This window comes from Sciurus vulgaris (genome assembly GCF_902686455.1).
Source record: "Sciurus vulgaris genome assembly, chromosome: 13".
Taxonomy (NCBI): domain Eukaryota; kingdom Metazoa; phylum Chordata; class Mammalia; order Rodentia; family Sciuridae; genus Sciurus; species Sciurus vulgaris.
Window position 1 is genome coordinate 82,630,332 of NC_136474.1, and position 18,684 is coordinate 82,649,015.

The window sequence follows — 18,684 nt, forward strand, 5'->3', positions numbered from 1 at the left end:
TAGGATGGCATGGATTTGGGCTCCTGGATATCCATGAGGAACAGAAGGGCCTGCCAACCTGATATCTGCCCTGGACAGAAAGAAAAAAAAAAAAAGAAAAAAAAAAGCTGGGGGCAGGGGGACCAACTTCTCTCTCAGATGGGTCCTTGCAGTAAGATCCCTTTCTCACAGCAGTTAAATTTCCCCTAACCAAGACAGTATAATTGATCGACTCTACCTGGCATACTTCGATGAGGACTTTAAAAGGCATCCACCAGGATCTGTTGGGACTCATTCATACCAGCTGAATCAAGTATGCAATGGTTTCATTCTATGACAACAAATCATTGTCTTCTCTGGTTAGGAAATTGGACTCACCTCCACTGGTCTATTGATTCCCTTTTCTGTGCCTAGGACTGGGCTGGGCACTGTGAGTGCATACTGAACAACACTGATGCAGTTGCTGCTCTTAGAGGATGTCAAAGTAAGTCACATGGCCCAGCCTTAGCCTGCTGGTAGAAAGCCTGTGGGCTGGGGATATTGAGAGCAAGAACTAAGGTGAATGGAGGGGCCCAGATACATCCTGCACTGCCCATGTACATGCGCATGCACACGCACACACACATGTGTGTGTTACCTGCATGAGCAGAAAAGTGCTTTCTCTAGAACTATTCCTATAATTGAGTGTCTCCACAGTGGGTTTCCCTTAGTTTCATAAGGAGAAAACATCATTTAGAAGATTCTAAAATTTTCTTGGTTGAACTAAATGGGAAGGACATTTTTTTTCTACAAGTTAATGTGGAGAGAAAAGAGTTCAGTGTTCCTTTGAAGATTTGGGGTTGTATTAGGCATTAGGCCTAAGCATACCTTAGATTAGCTGTTCATTCATCAAATACTTGTTGAGCACCACTGTGATCCAGGCACTCTGTGGGCATGCAGAGGAGCAAGCCCAAGTCCCTGTGTTCAAGCAAGCTCATCCAGTGGGAGGCAGCAAGCTGTGGATGATCAGTCACCTGTCAGTGCAACATCTGCTCACAGAGGAGCTGGGGACTCAGTGCAGAGGCTGGGAACCCAGTAGAGATGGAATCTAAGCCAACTGTACTCTTTCCTTTTGATTTTCATTTGGATCACTCCCTGGGGTAGTATTATTGTATTTCTTTGGCTACTAATAAGGATGGTTAAATGATCATTTTCCCCCTTAGAGCCAGACACATGCATGGAGAAACGTGTTTTAATATTCAGTCATTCAATGTGTCGTGTGTGCTCTCCTAAGAAGGGCACAAATGTATTGAATCACCAGACACTCAGACATTTTCAGCTTCATCCGTGTCAACACCTTGTGGATAGGGAATTCTAGAGACCCACCAGGGAGGCAATTCTCCAGCCCTTGGTGAGGCCTAGACCTCACCTATTACAAGCACAACCACAGGACCAGCTCTGGCGGCCAAAACGTGGGCAACAGCATCCTACCAGCTTCTATTTATTGTCCCATTGCTATGGCGCGAGTCCGCTTAACAGTCATGGCATTTAAATGTTCAGGAATGAGGCGGGTGAACAGTCTTTAGAGACCTGAGAACTGGAAGAGCAGGGGGAAGCTGAGCAACTCTAGAGAGCTGGGCATGCGGCAGTGGCCGTTGAGGGACAGTTTGAGCTTTCCCGTAGGCGCAGCCTGGGGAAATCAGCAGAAGAGCAGTTTCCTTCTCTATTATATGGAAGAAATGTGCTTGTGAAAGGGACCATGTGTTAGTCGAACTAGCGTTCTCTCAGTTCACAAAGCGGGTCTTCCGCTCCATTCTCCATCTCGCGGCAGGAGTGGGCAGGTGCGCCCGGGAAAACCGTGGTGGAGGAAGGCACCGATGCTGGGGGCGGGGCGGGGCGGAGCGGAGATCCGCGAGAGGGAGGCCAGCCCGGAGGTCTCTGGCTGGGACCGCCAGGAGGTTGTCCCGGGAAGGGAAAGGTCTGAAACATCAGAGTACTCTGCAATCACCGTTCCAACACCCTCAGCAAAGCCCACTCACAAAACGTCCATCCTCCGAGGTCTCCCTTTCTACCCACTGAGATCAGGCCGCCGGTCGCTGCTCTCTCCCTTGCTGGATGCGAGCGCAGCAAAAGCGGGAGACAGGTGAGGCCAGAGAGCGAGGAGTTCACTAAATTGTGTTGGCGCGAAGGCGTCGAGGATGCGTGGATCTAATCCGAAGTGGGGAAGGCGGGCGCGACTACTAGGGGAAGAGAGAGGGGGCACTGTACACTCAGCCTCTTCATCACTCACCGGGAGATGGATGATTTCCCGGGCCAGGAGTCCGGGCGCCCCGGCTCGCTATAGGGAGACGTCAGAGCGCTCTGGTCCGTGGTGGAAGAGCCCCCCAGCCCCCCCGCCCCGCTTCCATATAAAGTCGGGGCCCTAGTGGAGACTGCAGCAGTGGCGCGGGCGGCGGTGGCGGAGCTCCTCCGAGGTCCAGTCCTCCTGTCTCTGCTCCGCGCTGGGAGCGCACTCTACGCCCAGCCTCGCCCAGCCTCGCCCAGCCTCGCGGCAGCAATACAAGGGCTTCCCGCCAGCATCATGCGCGGCCCCGAGCTCCCACTGGTCCTGTTGGCGCTGGTCCTCTGCCAGGCGCCCCTGGGGCCAGCAGCCCCGGCGCCGGTGGGCGGAGGGACAGTGCTGGCCAAGATGTACCCGCGCGGCAATCACTGGGCGGTGGGTGAGTGTCCTGGCCGCAAGAGCCGTGCGCTCTTGTCCCCGGAGGGATCAGCCAGCCGGAGGGGACCTGTCTCCGCATCTCAGCGTTTTCGCTGCCGGGCTGTGGGGCTTGGGTTTGCTCCGACCCTTCTACTGAAACACCTACCCTGATCTCCCAAATTCCAGCCCACCTTTCCCGTCCCGGGAAAACTGGGTCTTTAACCGCAGACTGGTCCCTGAATCCGTTCCCGCTCGCTCTGCGTGGGTGCGCACCCGCTTCTTCCTTAGGGCGCTGGAGCCAGCGCGCAGCTCTCCAAATATCCCAGCCCTAAGCTCAGCTTATCTTTCCTCCGCACATATCCAACACTTCCCTTTTTCCTCCTCATCTCCACCCGGTCTGGCATGGGTCTCTCCTTGAACAACTTTGGGGTGCGAGGTCTCCCGACCGCGTCTCTGAGTCCTGCCTGGTAACCAGGCGGCCTCGACTCTCACCGGCTTGGGCAGGAGTCCCCGCTGCGAGGTTGCGCCCCACAAAGCCACAGGTGTGGGGACCAGGGGCGCAGCGCTCCCGCCCTGGGTTTCAAATCTGCTCAGCTAGCAGCGCCTGAATTTCTACTGTCTGTGGCTCGCCTGAGTTGTCTCAGTCCTGCTCTTTCCTTGACAGATACTATTTCCCCGGTCCTTTCGCCCACCCTCTCTCTTTCCAGTCGGCGGGCTCCGCCCTACAGGAATCCCGCCAGCTCTCAATGTGCACCCTGGCCTTTTCCGCTCCTAGAGCCCTTGCTCTTTCTCGGTCTCTCTAAACGCACGATTTCGCCCTCTACCTTAGCTTCTTCCCATTTCCTCCGCCAACATCCTGCTCTCCGGACACAGACTGGGTGATTCCCTTGTCTCGGTTCCTGGAACCACGGCGGAAGAGACTGCCTTCGTGGCGGGCGGAGCGGGTCGCGAGGGCGCCTGCCGGGTCGGGGGTCTGGCGAGGGCACACCCACAACAACTGGTAGTGGGCAGCCGCCCTGCAGTTCGCGAAATCCCATCACCCGCGGGCCCTTGGGCCTCGCTAAGCATAGCCTCCCAAACTCCCCCCGCCCCCCATCGCAGCTTAAGGCTCCAACCTCAATCTGGGAGCTGGCCCATCTCTAAAGAGATTGTGTGTGTGTGTGTGTGTGTGTGTGTGTGTGTGTGTGTGTGTGTGAGAGAGAGAGAGAGAGAGAGAGCAAGCAGAGGGAGAGGTGCACTATTTTCTTAGTCAACTACTTAGGACCGGAAACAGCGTGTTGGAAAAGTACTTGCTATTTCAAATACGAATCTTCTTCCACGAGGAGGAGGAGGGATTTGGGGGTAGGGGTGAGGCTGGAACTGGCTTCCTGGGTCTCTGTGTTGCCAGTGGTTTTGTCAGAGGAGTGAGAGCAGCAAGTTGCCACAGAGCAATTTTGGTTGTTGCTATTGGTATCATCCTGTCTCCAGAGTTGAGAGGATTTGTGATCTCCCGGACCTGGAGGAAACCAGGAGCCTGATGTTAAAGGAGTGATTGGCCTGGGTGAGGGTGAGAAGCCCTGTCCAGAATAAAGGCCACTAAGAAGGGGTAAAAGAACTCAAACTTAGAATTGGTAACTCCTAACAAGGGTTTCTGAGAGCCTAAATCAAGTGGCCGTTGTCTGGTCTCGCCGCCAGTCAGGAGGAAAAGTGGAGTGAGCCTTCCCGATTTCCATCTGTATTTATTCCTCATCTGTATTTGTATACTAAAAGGGCCTTCCCTGAGGTAAGCCCTGAGGGCCAAAAGTAGGCCAACGGAGTTAACTGGGCATATCATTTCTGGTGCAAGCTAGGCCCATCCCGTTTTGCTGTAGTTCTGGAGCATGTCTGTCCCCAGGTACTAGTGTGTCTGCATTTATTCATCATTTGTAGTGAAAACCCAAAAGTACAGACCAGCAGCAACCCCAAAGGCCACTTCAAAATTTATTCTCAAATACACCCTTTTCCTTTTCCCCAGGGTGTGAGGAAGAGCAAGGAAGGAGGGCGGTCAAGAAGAATATAACATTTCAGCCAAAAATTATCTTGTATATTTTAAAAGTTTGTTGTGGGTACACATACCAATATTGGAAGAAGAACATTGGCAGGGACAAATGATGTTAAGTTTCCAGTTTAGCTTTCAATTATCTCCAAACATTGTCAATCCGCTCCAATCACAGAGACATGCAGTTTAGTTGTAATTAGTGCAAAACTAAGGACATGTATTACTGTCCGCAAGGAAGCTATCAGCATGCATTTGCAGGCCTGTTAACTGAATTGCTCCTTCCAGTTGAGAAAAGTATGGTGCAGCCACGGAAAAGGAGCTAACAGCTGGAAATGTAGCACGTTCCTCTGTGGCTTGATGTCCACATTTGTGCAATGAAAATATGTGTCAACCTAACTCTGGCAACTATTCTCAATGATTCCATAAAATGTTCCTAGTGGTGGCTCTTTGATGTGATGTCTGTCCCAGAAGGTTGACTTGGGAAGAACCACTATCCAGCTGCAGTGCTGGCTCAGAAACTGAAATTTAAAGTGTGGCTCCAGGGATGGGGGGTGCTGTAGCTCAATGGTAAGGTGCTTGCTTAGTATGCACAAGGGCCAGGATTCAATCCCCAGCCACAGAAAAACAAAACAAAACAAAACAAAAAAAAAAAAAAAAAACAAAAAAACAAATAAAAACTCCAGAAAAAACTAGTCCTTAGAAGTACTCAATACTTTAATCTATATCTTGATGTATATTTTCTTCACTTATGGTAATTTTCAAATTTTGACTTCAAGGAAATTCAAACCTGCCCATTAGTGGTATTTTTAAATGATTAAAAAGAAGCAACAGAAGCTTTCCACCACCAACTCTCTCTGACCAAGGCTTTATTTTGCAAATGCTGTCTTTTGTCTATGTTGAGATCTCCATTATTTTGATATGGACATGCGACAGATGATGATGGGAGGAGAGGTAGAAGTGGGCATATCATCCATGTTGCCATGGAGACAATGATTTGGTTGACAGTAGCCAGTGCCAAAGTGAAATAGGACCCAGGAAATGAGTGCTTCTCTGGGGTGTCACAGATAACGTGCTTTCCTTAATAACCAGCTTGTAGATCTGGCGATGGGGAGTTGAACATCACACACCCACCATGCATGAAATTCAGCCCAGCGTCACAAGGATCTGTGTTAAATTGATCACAGAATGGGTGATGACTTTATCCTCCCATTATAGAAAGTTCACAAAATTATTTTGCCATGACAAAAATAAAGTTCTTATTTTTTAAAAATAAATCTCCATCACCCCTCTGTTTCATCGTCAATAACTCCTTTCTCATTTCCAGCATCCTGACTAGATGATAGGCAATTAGGGAGGGCAAGAGTGACTGAGGTCATTACTGGGAGCATCAGGGTTCCAATCCTGCCTCCCAATCATCATGATTCAATTTCCTCCACATAAATGAAGCTGATGCATCAGAACTTCCTGGGAAGTTGTGCAACATAATCACTGTTATAGTCAAGTGCAAGGTTATTTAGTGAACGGATATCCAGGCACCAGGTTGACCAAGCAGATAAGCAAAGAGCTAACATTCAGGATTCCAGTGCTTCAGTTGCGAAATTGATCTCAATAGGTCCTTAAAATCATGTGAAGTCTCATGTTGTTAAGTGACTTAGCAAGGATTACACTGAAAATCTCATTTGAAGTCTCCCTAATACTGAATTAATTTTTCTCATTTACATAATGAGCCATGATTAATATACAGTCCCTATTTCTTTTTATAACTTTAGAAGGCCTTTCGAAGACCTTAACCTTTTATCCAGCCCCTGGAATGATGTGCTGCTTCCTTGTAGTTTTAGGAAGTTAAAAGACACTTTGAAACAATGTAATGGACTTTGGACTCTGAGCTGACCTTAATCCTAGGGACCTTTGCTTATGTCTGTGTGACCTCTGATAAGTCTCATTTTCACCAAACCTTTTACAGTAAAACCTATTATGGTATGCATCGAATGAAATAATCCTCATTTAAACATCCTGGAACCTGTCAACTGGAGTATCTATGACATCGTTGAAGTTATGATGAGGCTTCTTTGTTGGTTGAGAGTGTTCTGGAGGGGACCTCTTATAAGTGACTGAAGGTCTTTCAAATATTCTTTCTGACATTTGTCTTGTATACTTCTAATGCCAGTCTATGTGGGGACCACAAGAACTTTATCCAGTATATGCTTTAAATTAAAAAAAAAAAAAAAAAAAAAAAAAAAAAAAAAAAAAAAAACAACACTTTGATTCACGTTAGACATTTCAGAGTTAAAGGCCTAATTTCAGAGCGATGGGGCAGGAGAAAGTAGAAGAAAATAAGACAATATAGGTGTGTAGCTTAAGCAATGGGTTAGTGTTAAGAACACAGATCGTGAATTCCCCATCTGACTCTGTTATCTTCACAAATGTGAAAGTCCCTGTTTTCAGGGCTTTGACCTCCTTAACAGCAGCTTTATTTGTACAGCAGGTGTATATCCCTGAGGTCACTGAGAGACACTCACTGACCCTTTCAGACACCCAAGAGAAACCCCTGCATTTATGTGACTGCCAAGAGTTAGTCAGAATTTGCTTTCAACTTGTTTTTCATTACACACTTCACTAATCATTTCCAGGTGAAGTTTCCTAGACTCAATCTCAGCTAAAATTTTCAGAAAGTTTAAATGAAAAATTCCTTTGGTACATTTGTATTAAAGATAAGAAGAAAGCCTCACTTTTCTTTTTTTTTTTTAATCACACAAAGAAACACACCAAGACTTTCATTTTCAGCAGCAATTCAGACTTGGCGGAGGAAGATGTTTAAAGCCCATCTTTCAATTGGGAATAGAATTTGGCGCACACAGAATTGATAGAATTTGAGATTTGGAAGGTTCCTTAGGTTTAATCTAGCTCACCCTATTAATTTTATAGTTGAGAAAATTGAAGACCAGGATGTTAAACTACTTGGCTGAGGTCACCTGGCTAGTTAATAGAAATGATGGAACAAAACCCAGGTGTTATGGCTTGGATGTGAGGTGTCCCTCCAGAAGCTCCTGTGTTAATGCAGGAAAACGTTCCGAGGTGAAATGATTGAATTATGAGAGTTGAACCTCATCGGCCCATTCTCGTTTGAATGGACCAACTGGGTAGTAACTGTAGACTTATGGGGCATGACTGGAGGACGTGGGTCATTGGGGTGTGCCCTGAAGGGTGCATCTTCTCTCGTGTCCCTTCCCCTTCCCTTATTTCCACTTCTTGGCTTCCATTAGAGGAGCAATGTTCCTCTGCCAGTCCTTCTGCCATGATAGTCTGCCTCACCTTGGGCCCAGAACAGAGGACTTGACAGATCATGGACTAAACCTCTGAAATCATGAGCCAAAATAAACCTTGACCCTTCTAAGTTGTTCTTGTAGGTATTTTGGTCATAGCGGTGAAAACTGACTACCACACCAGGGCTCCTGGGTTACAGTTCTGAATTCTCTTCACCTCGTTGCACATTTTTAACGCCGAGCAGTATCAGCCATTTGTATGAATCAACTCCTAATAGTACAATGCTACTTGCTCTGCATTTAGGAGGAAAGAGCACAGACATAACATAAGATATCCTTTTAGCTTTCTCCTTCATTCATTCCCCTTGGTTAAACGTGTGGCATCCTGGTTTGATTTTGTTTTTGCAGGACACTTAATGGGGAAAAAGAGCACAGGAGAGACCCCCTACCTGCCCCAGGGAGATGGTCTGAAGCAGCAGCTGAGGGGATATGTGCTGTGGGAAGAGGCTGCAAGGAATTTGCTGGGCCTCATACAGGCCAAGGGGGACAGAAGCCATCAGCCACTTCAACTCAAGCCCCTGGGCAATCGCCAAGCCACTTGGGATTCAAAGGAGAGCAGCAACTTTAAAGATGTAGGTGAGATGAACATACTTGAGAAGTGGGGTGAAAGGTATTTGGGAAGAGTTGGAAAGAGGGGCAGCATAAAAGTGCTTCTGATGTAAGTCTTACCAGCTACCAGGCTCAGCCAACACCAAGACTCAGCAAATCAGTACACGATTTCCATGCTGTCCTTTCTTTTGGCCATAGTAGATTACTTTTCCTGTTAACCCACCAAAAAGTTGTTGTTTCAAAACTTCACTTTAGGAGTTTTATTAGCAGTGTGTTTATTTGAAGTTACTTATTGATGGTCCTACCAAAATATTTCAAAAGTGAGGCCATAGACTCTATTTGAGTACATCCCCGTGGGACTATAGATGTGTTTATTTTTGATGAGCACCATGGAGGAAAGAGCCTATTCCTAGACATTTTTTTCAGAAGGCAGCCTTCTTGTTTGCATTCCTGTTTATATGCAAAGTGGTATTTCTTCTATTGGTTCCAAGATCATCTAGCTCAGGTTTCATCCTAATATTTCCAAAACTCGGTCAACTGATTTGTCTTGCATACGATTTTATAGAGGATGGGGGAAATAGCAATACCAAACGGTCAAGGTTTAGATACAAAGACGGTAAATAAAGTAGAGAATAAATTATATGCAAAGAAACAAGGCAACTGAAAATGAGATGATTATGGCTAACTTTTATAAAGTTTCCATAAAATATATAAGAAAAGGTAAACATATTTGCAATAACAACAATAATGGCTGGTTTATTGAGTGGTAACTATAATCCAAGTACTGGGCTAAGCAGTTTACCTCCAGTTTTTCAACTTAATGCTCACAGCAGTGTTAGGAGGAAGATTCTATTCATCTCTCCATATGAGGGGAGGGGTCTGGGGGTGTAGCAGGGATTGAACCCAGGGCCTCACACATGCTAAGCATATGCTCTACGACTGAGCCATAGCCCCAGCCCTTCCACTCAAGATGAGGAAGCAGACTAGTCACGTAGCTTTTCACTGGTGAAACTGGGCCAAGAGCCTGTGCTGGGTCCACCCCAGACGGTCTGTGTTGTGCAGGCCACGTTCCAGGTAATGGTCCTTATTGATCTTAGGTACACAGGATACAGGATGCAGCAGCAGGCCATGCTCCTCTCTGCTTCTGGCAATAAATAATATTGCTTTTCACTCACGGAGCTTGGAGACCTCCCTGCCTCTCTCGTTCATGGTGCTTAGCTCTTTGATTGATGGCCCCTTTGCAGAGGCTCTGGCTGGCTCTGCCAAGCCTTAGACAGCCTCTCTGGAGGGAGATTTTTTGTTCCACTGCTCTTCCCTCTACTGGGGATTTTTCACGCTAAATGCAAACTAAAAGCTCATCTGTTGCAGGAAGCACCTAGAGAGAATGTCTTTAGCAGCTTTTGTTCAAAAAGAAAATCTGTATTAAATCAACCAATTCAGAGATAAGTACAAAGCCCTGAGGGAGTCTCTTGTCACATCTGTGTGATAGGTGTTAGGTGATCCGGCCCCCTCTTTGTTGAAGGATCACTTGCTAAGTGCTCTGAGAACTTGTGATTGGCTTCCCAGCCCTACCCATGCCTTTTCTTGGTCAAGTACTTTGCCTTCTCCTTTGCTTGAAGAATAAAAAAAACAAAAAACAAACAAACAAACAAAAACAGAATTAATTTCTACAAACATTGAAATGGACTTGCTTTCATAGTTGATTTGCAAAATACTACTACCCACCCCAATACACCCACCAGTGTTAGACATCTATAGTGCTTCACTTGTTGAACCAAACAACAGTTCTAGTTCAAGTTGCTTTATTCCCTGAACTTGGCTCACATCTTTGAAATCTTTTGAAAAATTCAAATACTCAGAAAAATATTGAAAGCTTCCAAGACAGTTGTGAAAGAAAAGCTGCAAAAAGGTCTCTGAGTGGCAGTATTATAGGATGCAGGGAGTGAGCAAAAGTGGGGAGTGACTGCTTAAAAAGGGCCTTCTAACCAGGTGGGTGGTACATGCCTCTAATCCCCACAGAGGCTGAGGCAGGAGGATTGTGAGTTCAAAGCCAGTCTCAGCAACTCAGACGCCCTAAGCAACTCAGAAGGACACTCTCTCAAAATAAAAAATAAAAAGGGGTGGAGACTGGGGATGTGGTTCAGTGGTTAAGCATCCCGGATTTAATAAAAGGTAATTTTTCCCTACTCAGGCCTTGCTCTGTGTTTTTATGCACTGCTTTTATTTTTACACGTTTAGAAAACCCATTTTGTTCTACCTCAGGTTGAAAAATAGCAATTGCAGATCAGTCACATAGCTTTTCACGGGTGAAACCAGGGCCAGAGCCTGTGTGCCAAGCTTTGGGTATATTTTCCAGAAATGTGAAAAACAAAACAGAGACCAAGAGAGTTTATCACTCCCCTTGCTTTGGAGCTTCCGCCTCAATGAAAGTATGTTGTTATGAAAACTGAAAACATCTCATAATTATCTTATTCAAAAAGAAGGGGTGCCGAGAGAATAGTTCTATTAGAAATCCATATATCTCGCAGTGCTGGAGAGAAGCTTAATAACTTAGCCAGAATTAGCAGCAGGAGCTTCAGAGGCTGCAGGACTCTGCTTAAAATTAAAAACTACCCACATATGCTCTCTTCTCCCACTGTAGTAATAAAACACCAAGTCTTGCTGCCAACTCTCCCAGAACTGTAGTTAGAAACTGAGAGCATTTCCTATGTTTTGATGACAAAGATATTTACTTAATTCAGGAAGATGTGTGGGAATGTGCACTGACTCTGGACTACTAGATCATGGCAAACAGGCGCCAGCAAGAGTGGCTGGTGATCTCCCAGGTTAACCTTGACCTTTTTCATCTTCTCTCTTGTTAGGAATCTTTCAATTCTCTTCTGAAGTAAGTGGAATTTTTACCCCATAGTTTCTATAAAGCAAGACAGCATTCAGGGCCTAATCCCCAACCCTGGGTGTGGCTGCGGACAGTGCTGACTTCTGGTAATGGTGATGGTGTTAGTTAGCCTTGGGGTTTCTGTGATTGGGCCCCAGGCCATAGTTTTCTGCAGCCTTGGATTTTTCTTTTTAAGACATGAAGAAGGGGCAGAGGGGATGGATTCCAGAAGCGGTTCTGGAAAGGAAGTAGGTGTGCAAGTTGGTCCTCACTTTTAAGGGACCTCTCTCACTGTCCCATCAAACCAGTATGAACAGTGAGAAGCTTTAATCTTTGCAATGCTGCAAAGGAGGCTGGGCCCACAGAGAAGGCAGCACATAATCAAGAGTACCTGACTGCCCTCTGACAGCCCTGGCCGTTCTATGAAGGAAGAATGAAGGCAGCTCCTTACCCAGCCGCCTCTGGCTGGGGACTCTGCCTTGAGCCAACCCTCCCAGTCCAATGTTTTGAGCTATGGGGGTGTCTGTGCACCTTCCCCAATGTCTCTGAGTCCTTCTGTGGCTAGCAGCTCACCTGGCAAGATGGATGGTCTCCATTCCAGCCGCCTGGCAGCCCATAGGCCCTTAGTGCCTGGGCTAGGGGAGGAAAGAAAAGCTAATTGGCCTGTGTGGGAATTGAACCCCAGCCCTGGGCTTATTAGCACTTGCTCACCATAGTGAGCCACGGGGCAGGTAACCATTGGCCTAAGAATAGCAGTGGTTCTTTATTAGGAACTAATGGCTCTTCTGGAAGCTGGGGGTCTGAATTGCCAGAGAGCCTTGGGAAGAGTAATGAGCTCTAGCTTCTCATCTCATTGGGTAAAGGTCGCTATATGGTACCAAAGAAGCATTTTTAAATTCCAACTTCTCTTTCTTCAGTCTTGTTAAATCGAGCAGAAGCAGCAGCAAGCAAACACAGTAAATTTAGAGTGTTGGCAGAGACCCCGATTAGCTCCTCTTCCCGAGTTGCCCACACTACTACCACTTACCGGCTAGGTTTGTGAGTGCACTATGGGGTAATGAGGCTCTGCCAAAGTCAGCCAAGGAAGGATGAAAGCCCACGCCCCCCCACCCCACAGCTGCTACTCTAGAAGTAAATTCCTGGGGATTACACTTTCACTTCCAACACTGTTTAAAAACCTGAGAAATCACAGCAGGGGGCCAGGTAAGCAGATGCAACAAAAGACCCCCCCCCCAAATGCAGGAATTAAAAAAGTGGGGGTCTATTTCTCTCGTGGGGGTATCCATGGTGCTCAAACACTGCATGGTCAGATCACCCCAAATTCTCCTGCTGGCAGGTCGCTGCCTCTCCCGCGTTTCCAAACTAGGAAGGCTGGGCCTGACCTAAGGATTCGTCTTGTTTTCTGACTGGCTCCCCGTTGGCGCTGATGGTTTCTTGCCGGTGGATTCGACTTCAGCATCACTAATGTGTCTGCTTAACTCTTTCTGCTATTTTTTAAGGCGGCAGACTCTCTGCTCCAGCTGCTCCAGGGGAAGGAAGGGACGCCCAGCTGAAGAACAGTGACCATGGCCTCAGAGGAGCAAAACAAAGCCCTTAAGAGACTGCCTTCCGCAACGTCGCCTCTGCTGGATCAGCACGATTTCCTTTGTGCAGAACACCTAACTATTCTTGTATCTTTCAACCTTGACTAAGTCCATGGTTTCCAAGCAGCATCTTCCAGTTCGAACTTGTTTGCTGTGAACAATTGTCCAAAACGAGTCTTCCAACGAAGCGCTTGCCATCTTGGCTCTTTGTCCATTAGGTCCAGGGCCCCGATCTGTCATTCACAATAAAAGCTTAAACACCAGTAAAAGCTTGTCTGAAGGGCGGGTTGTTCTCCTGTTTCAAGTCCAAGTTAGAGCAGATGTGTCGAAGATGAACAGATAGCTTGATGGTGTGTTTGTGGGTTTGCTGACTCAGTCGGGCCCAGTCATTAGCTCTGCCTCTAAAGGCCACTTACTGTGGCCCTGGAGTGACTAATGGCCTTTCCAGGACCTCACCAGTCTCTTTATCATCACTATCGCATGGGCTAAGTTGAAGGTGGAGGCTGGCTGGCCCTCCTCGTCACTTAGTAACCCCCTTATCATCAATCCTTACCACAACCAGGTAAGTTGATGATGTCATTGTGAATTTCTCCATGGTACTCTTATTAGCAGAGGATTATCATCCTCATTTAATAGATGAGCCAATAGAGGACTAGAGAGGGCAGGTGACTTTCCCCAGGGCACACAGCAGATGGAACTTGGGATCCAAATGTCCATAGTCACAGATTTTCTGCAGCACCCATTGTTCAGCATGGTTAGCAAGTAGCACTCACCATTTTGTTGTTGTTGTTGTTTTGTTTTGTTTTTTGGTTTTTTTTTTTTTTGTTTTTGTTTTTCCTCAAAACTTCCTTGCCAATCTTGAAGAACTGGCCAGATTAGCCAGTTCCATTGCAAAAGACTAAGATGAATCTGAGAGCTTTCCTTGCCTTTGCCAAGATGGTGGCCTGGCAGGTAGCTGGCTCCATTCTATCACGACATTTGCCCATCAACAGATTTCGAAGCCTCTTGACATATGTTTACTTTCTTCATTTGGGACAATCACATGTGAAAACTTAAAGAGGTTTATCTTGTTCTTGTTTGGATTGTCAAAGAACCACAAAGAGGTGACGTGTTCTTTCTAATTTCTTCTAAAACGATGTTGATTCAAAGCTTGCACAAAGTGAGACCCGGGGAAATAGGAAAAAGTGTCTTAGTGTCCTTCCAGCCTCCCCTCCCAGGCCCTGGCTCTCTGTCTTGGGGCCTCTGTTCCCAAGAGCTTGATCCTGGGTTTCGCCAGCTGAAGCCCCATGCAGCACTTGACGGTGGGCACGCCGCTCGTGAGGACCTGCCCTCCAGCAGCACTCTCTCAAAGGTGGAAGGCATCTTTCAGAACCAGGCTGAGCTTGCCGTAACTGCGGCATTGCAGGCAGGTTGGACAAGGGTCCCGGACAGGTGGCAACGCTGGTAGAAAAACCCCATCTAGATGTCACTGCTTCTGTTATCTGCAGAGTAGATGCCTGTGTCCATTTTCTCTGTGACATTTGGGCTGAGAGCTCAGAATAGCTCCTCGGATCTCCTGACCCTTGAGGGCTCCTCTGGACAGGAGACCAGGTCAGCACTGGAATTTGGGAGAAAGGCTCCTCCCTGTGAGGAGACTTTATGAGAGGAGTGACGTCACTTATCTGCGTGAGGTCAGGTGGCTCCTGGCACCCATCTTGGGTAGCTAAAGTAAATAAGGAGGGATTTATGAATGGATATTAGATGGGAAAGACCAGACCAGAAATACGACTTTAGGGCTTGAGTCTAAGCTTCTGGTCAGTGGATGGGATGGTGACATTAGAAGCACTCTACTGATGTGCCTGGGTTCCCCTTTCCTCCTGCTGCCCCGCCACCACCAGACCCTGCCCTGAAAATCTGCCCCCTGGGGCTCACTCCCAAACCTGTCCTGAAGGAGTGTGGTCTGATTGGTGGGATCTAGATCACATGCCTGTGGCTGGCTGCAAGGGCAGCTGGGAAATGTAGTTTTCAGGATTGTATCTTGGGAATGTGGGACAAAATTGTGGGACCCTATCAAAACCGACAGTGGATGACAAAAGAGATGGTAAACCACAGGTAACAGCTGCCCCCTCCTACACTGGTACAAAAAGAATTTCCCCTTTGGTTTCTGCCCATTCCTGTCTTAGAGAACAGTGGGCACCCAGCCTGGGATCCTGGGAAAGCAGGAGCCTGGTATCTGTTCTCTACAGCTCCCAGGCCAGGTCTGTGCACAGCAAGGAGAGGTGCATCTAAGGGGTGATGACGTTCAGAAATCCTGCAGCAAAGCAGGGTAATCAAGAGAAGAACCCAAAAGGGAAGAAAGCAATAATAGCCTTCAAATTTGGTCTTTTAAAAAGTCTTTTTTTTTTTTTTAATTTTTATTTTTTTTTAAGTGCTGCAGGGTGGATTGCTCTGGGTGATTTAGCAATCTCTGTTGATGATCAGAGGTTCGCTTACACACTCAAGGGGCATTTCAAGCAGCACAGTACAATTTCCAGCCTCAAAATGCCCACCTTTCCATTCCTACGGGGGGTATTTGAGCAACACAGAGCATTTTAACCCAGCTCGGATGTATGGGGAGTCATCTAAGCAGAGTATGAGAATCGTGCCATTCACTTCCTCAGCCAGGGCGGCCTTAGTCAGACCACATGAATGACTCTTGAGGGAGAGCCACAGCAGTGAACTCTGGCCACGCCCTACGCAAAAGAGACATGTTTGCATGGCACCAAGAAGTCTCCTAGCTCCGCTTCTTGGGTTTTGTGTCTTCCAATTAGCCACCTTCAATGAGATCCAAATAAAAACCAGACACCTCTCTCCATTTTCCTTGTCTTCCCCCCTACACTATGTGGCCCACATACATTAGACAACATGGGCTGGTGGACAGAGTCAGATCATTATCAAATGATAAGGCTGGCAAGACAGGCCAAAGCAGTGATCCACAGATTCAGAGCCAAGATCTTTGCGATGCTCTTAAGATTTCCTTCACAAAATGGCTGCTGCAGCTCCAGCCAACATACCCTGGCTTCATTCAGGAAAAAGAACAGAAAACAGAAAAGAGTGGGGCCCATTTCAAGAAAACAAATCTTTCTCAGAAAGCCTCAGCCTTTGTGTTTTTGTCAGAATTGTGTGACATGGCTACTTCTAGCAGTAAAGGAAGCTGAAAAATGCAATAGTTCAGCTGGGAACATTGCTACCCTCTCACTCTATCTCCTTCCCTCCCCCCCACAAAAAAAAAAAAAAAAAAAAAAATCCCTGAACATCAAAATTTACTTCTCTTAATAAACAAAAGAGGAGGAAGGATGTTGGGTAGGCAAGTAGCAGTGTTTGCCATCTTAGCTACTATGAGATTAAATCCTGGGGAGAAACCAAGCTGGGACTGGTGGGTCTTAAGCCGCAGGCGACCAGAAGATTCCTGGACAGCATGCCTCCAGGTTTACTCCAAAGCTGCCCCCTGAATCCAGAGGACAGGAACTCACGGCCACAGGCACTGTGACGCCTTCTCCACAGCCTTGCCTTGCCTTTATATCTGGAAACAAGAGGAAGTGACAGCAACCAGGTCTTGTAGGCTGGAGGAATCTTAATTTCTAAAATCATGCTTTCCAAGTACCGATTTCCATGGGGGAGAACCCTCCTCATGCTCTATCACGCTTCTCCACACGTAGGGACGCATGCGTTCTGATGTGCATGCCTGGGGGAAGGTTTGCCCTCCTCATCCACAGCCACCGCCAGGAGCAGGGGCCTGTGAACAAACTGCACCCCGTGCGCAGTATGGACTCCAGCCAAAGGGACCCCCACTCAGCTCCGCTTTTCTTTGAGATCAGACTCTAAACTACTTGCTAGATGATGAGTGAATGATTCCACATGACTCTCGATGGGAAAAAAAGACTCATTTTGTAGTCCTTCAGGAATGAACATTGTATCAGTCAGGATTCCTAAGGCTGTTAATACAGCAAGCTCGCAACTCAAATGGGCATACAAGATAGATTTAGTATCTCGCATAAAAGAATGCCAGAGGGAGGTGGGGGTGCTCAGGGTTGTTTCGTTCAATTTAATTCCATGCTTTAAATATATCTTCTAGGGCATGAAGGTCTCTCTCTTTTCCCACTGCCAGGAGCATTTCAGATTTGTCTTTAAGTGGACTTTCCTCATGGTCACAAGATGGCTGCTGGAATTCCAGATGTCACATCCAGACATGGCAACATTCAAAGGAAGAAAAGGGACATCTCTTTTTAGGTTTCACACCATAGTGACCAGATCAGTTACACATTTCCTCTAAACCTATCACTAAAAATGGGACCAGGCCAGTGTGATTAGCCTCACCCAGTTCGAATTTACGGAGCAGTCCTATGGGAGGAGGGCAAGCACGTACAAAGCCAAGATTCTCAGTGAGGAAGGAGGGTGGCTCTGATCTGGGATGGACACTTGACAGCATCTGCCGCTAGCATGAACTTCATTTCTCATGACCTCGCTCCACCCCGTTTTTATCAAGACGGCAATTTAAAAAGATCAGTCGGTGCCATTGAGGGCAAACGGCCTAGGTTTTATTTCATCCTCAGATGCTCCTCTGAAGTCCTTTGGGATGGTTTAAGACCTCTGGACTTTCAGAGCAAGGAGCAGCCGGTTTCCCTTGATCCAGGCACTGACCCCGCAGCTGGAGTCGAGGGGCACTGCCCTCCTCTGCCTGGACTTCTCTGTTCCCTGCTCCTTTCTTTTCCCTACAAGTGACTGTGATCACTGCTCTCACGGCACCGCAGACATCTACAGAGATGAAAGGGAAATGACAGCTTCAAATGGGCTTGGCTCCACCTGGCAGGGTCCCAAGACGCCTCTGCTACAGACAGCCTGAACCGACAGGCAGAGGGGTGAACTCAAGTTTAAAAAAATAAATAAAACAAAAACCAGGACAGATTGTAGAACGAGTGGCTTTCTTCTGACTCCTGGGGATGGAGGGAGAGGGGAATTGTGGATAACGTGGAAACGGTGTCACTCAGTAGTCAGAAACTGGCAGCCTGCTGCTCAGATCTGCTTATAGATGGGCTGTTTGCCAGGGCAATGTCTTAAAAATTAGAGTCAGGCCCAGACATTTTTGAAATCGAGGGAATTCATGTAAAAATCCAACTTTTGCAAAAGTGAAAGACCTGCCATTGGGTCTTCTTTCCCAGGAGACTCCACGACTTAAATACATCTTCAGCACCCATAGCGCAGGTTCTCCTGTGGATGAGACACTCTTTCTCTACTTTGCCACAGACCCCACCCTGCCCCAGTGCATGCCCCTGACCACATTGTTCATATGGCCTGCTTGCTGACTGTAGGCACTTGAATTTAGGATCCCAGTTGAACATTATATATGTGAGGCACAACGGGACTGCCCCAGGGTTTGTTCAACACCCTTGTTTAAATCGCTGCTCATGCTTCCAGCCTCCAGTGGTGTGCAATATCTGCTCCTCTTGCTGGTTTGGAAGATTCACTCCTTCCCAGGCAGGTCAATGTCACCCCAGAAAAAGATGAAATTGCAGGACAATGCAACCCACCTGGAAGTGCTGCTGGTAAGCTGACAGGGTCAGTGAGCTGACAGGGTCCTGGCAGAGCCAGGGAGAGTTTGGGGTGGGATCATCTCTTTCTGGGGGTTCCTTTGCCTAGAGCACTCACTGGATCTCAAAAGGAAC

General features: G+C 47.2%; 1 protein-coding gene across 2 annotated transcripts; it reads left to right on the top strand.

The window, feature by feature from the left end:
* The first annotated feature begins 2,407 nt into the window (after positions 1-2,407).
* Positions 2,408-13,261, top strand: GRP (gastrin releasing peptide). 2 transcript variants are annotated; one of them, XM_079108372.1, is made up of 3 exons: positions 2,408-2,678; positions 8,345-8,572; positions 12,920-13,261. In XM_079108372.1, exons 1-3 carry the CDS (start codon positions 2,540-2,542, stop codon positions 13,015-13,017), a joined length of 465 nt encoding a protein of 154 aa, XP_078964498.1. In that variant the 5' UTR covers positions 2,408-2,539; the 3' UTR covers positions 13,018-13,261. The 2 variants fall into 2 exon arrangements, with proteins under 2 accessions (XP_078964498.1, XP_078964499.1); XM_079108373.1 differs by having other exon boundaries at positions 8,345-8,568.
* The last annotated feature ends 5,423 nt before the right edge of the window (positions 13,262-18,684 follow it).

Excerpts from the sequence above, each read along its gene's own strand:
- GRP (XM_079108372.1), top strand. The coding sequence starts at position 2,540 with ATGCGCGGCCCCGAGCTCCCACTGGTCCTGTTGGCGCTGGTCCTCTGC. Across the intron at positions 2,679-8,344 it reads CGGCAATCACTGGGCGGTGG|GACACTTAATGGGGAAAAAG; the intron begins GTGAGTGTCCTG and ends TTGTTTTTGCAG. Across the intron at positions 8,573-12,919 it reads CAGCAACTTTAAAGATGTAG|GCGGCAGACTCTCTGCTCCA; the intron begins GTGAGATGAACA and ends CTATTTTTTAAG.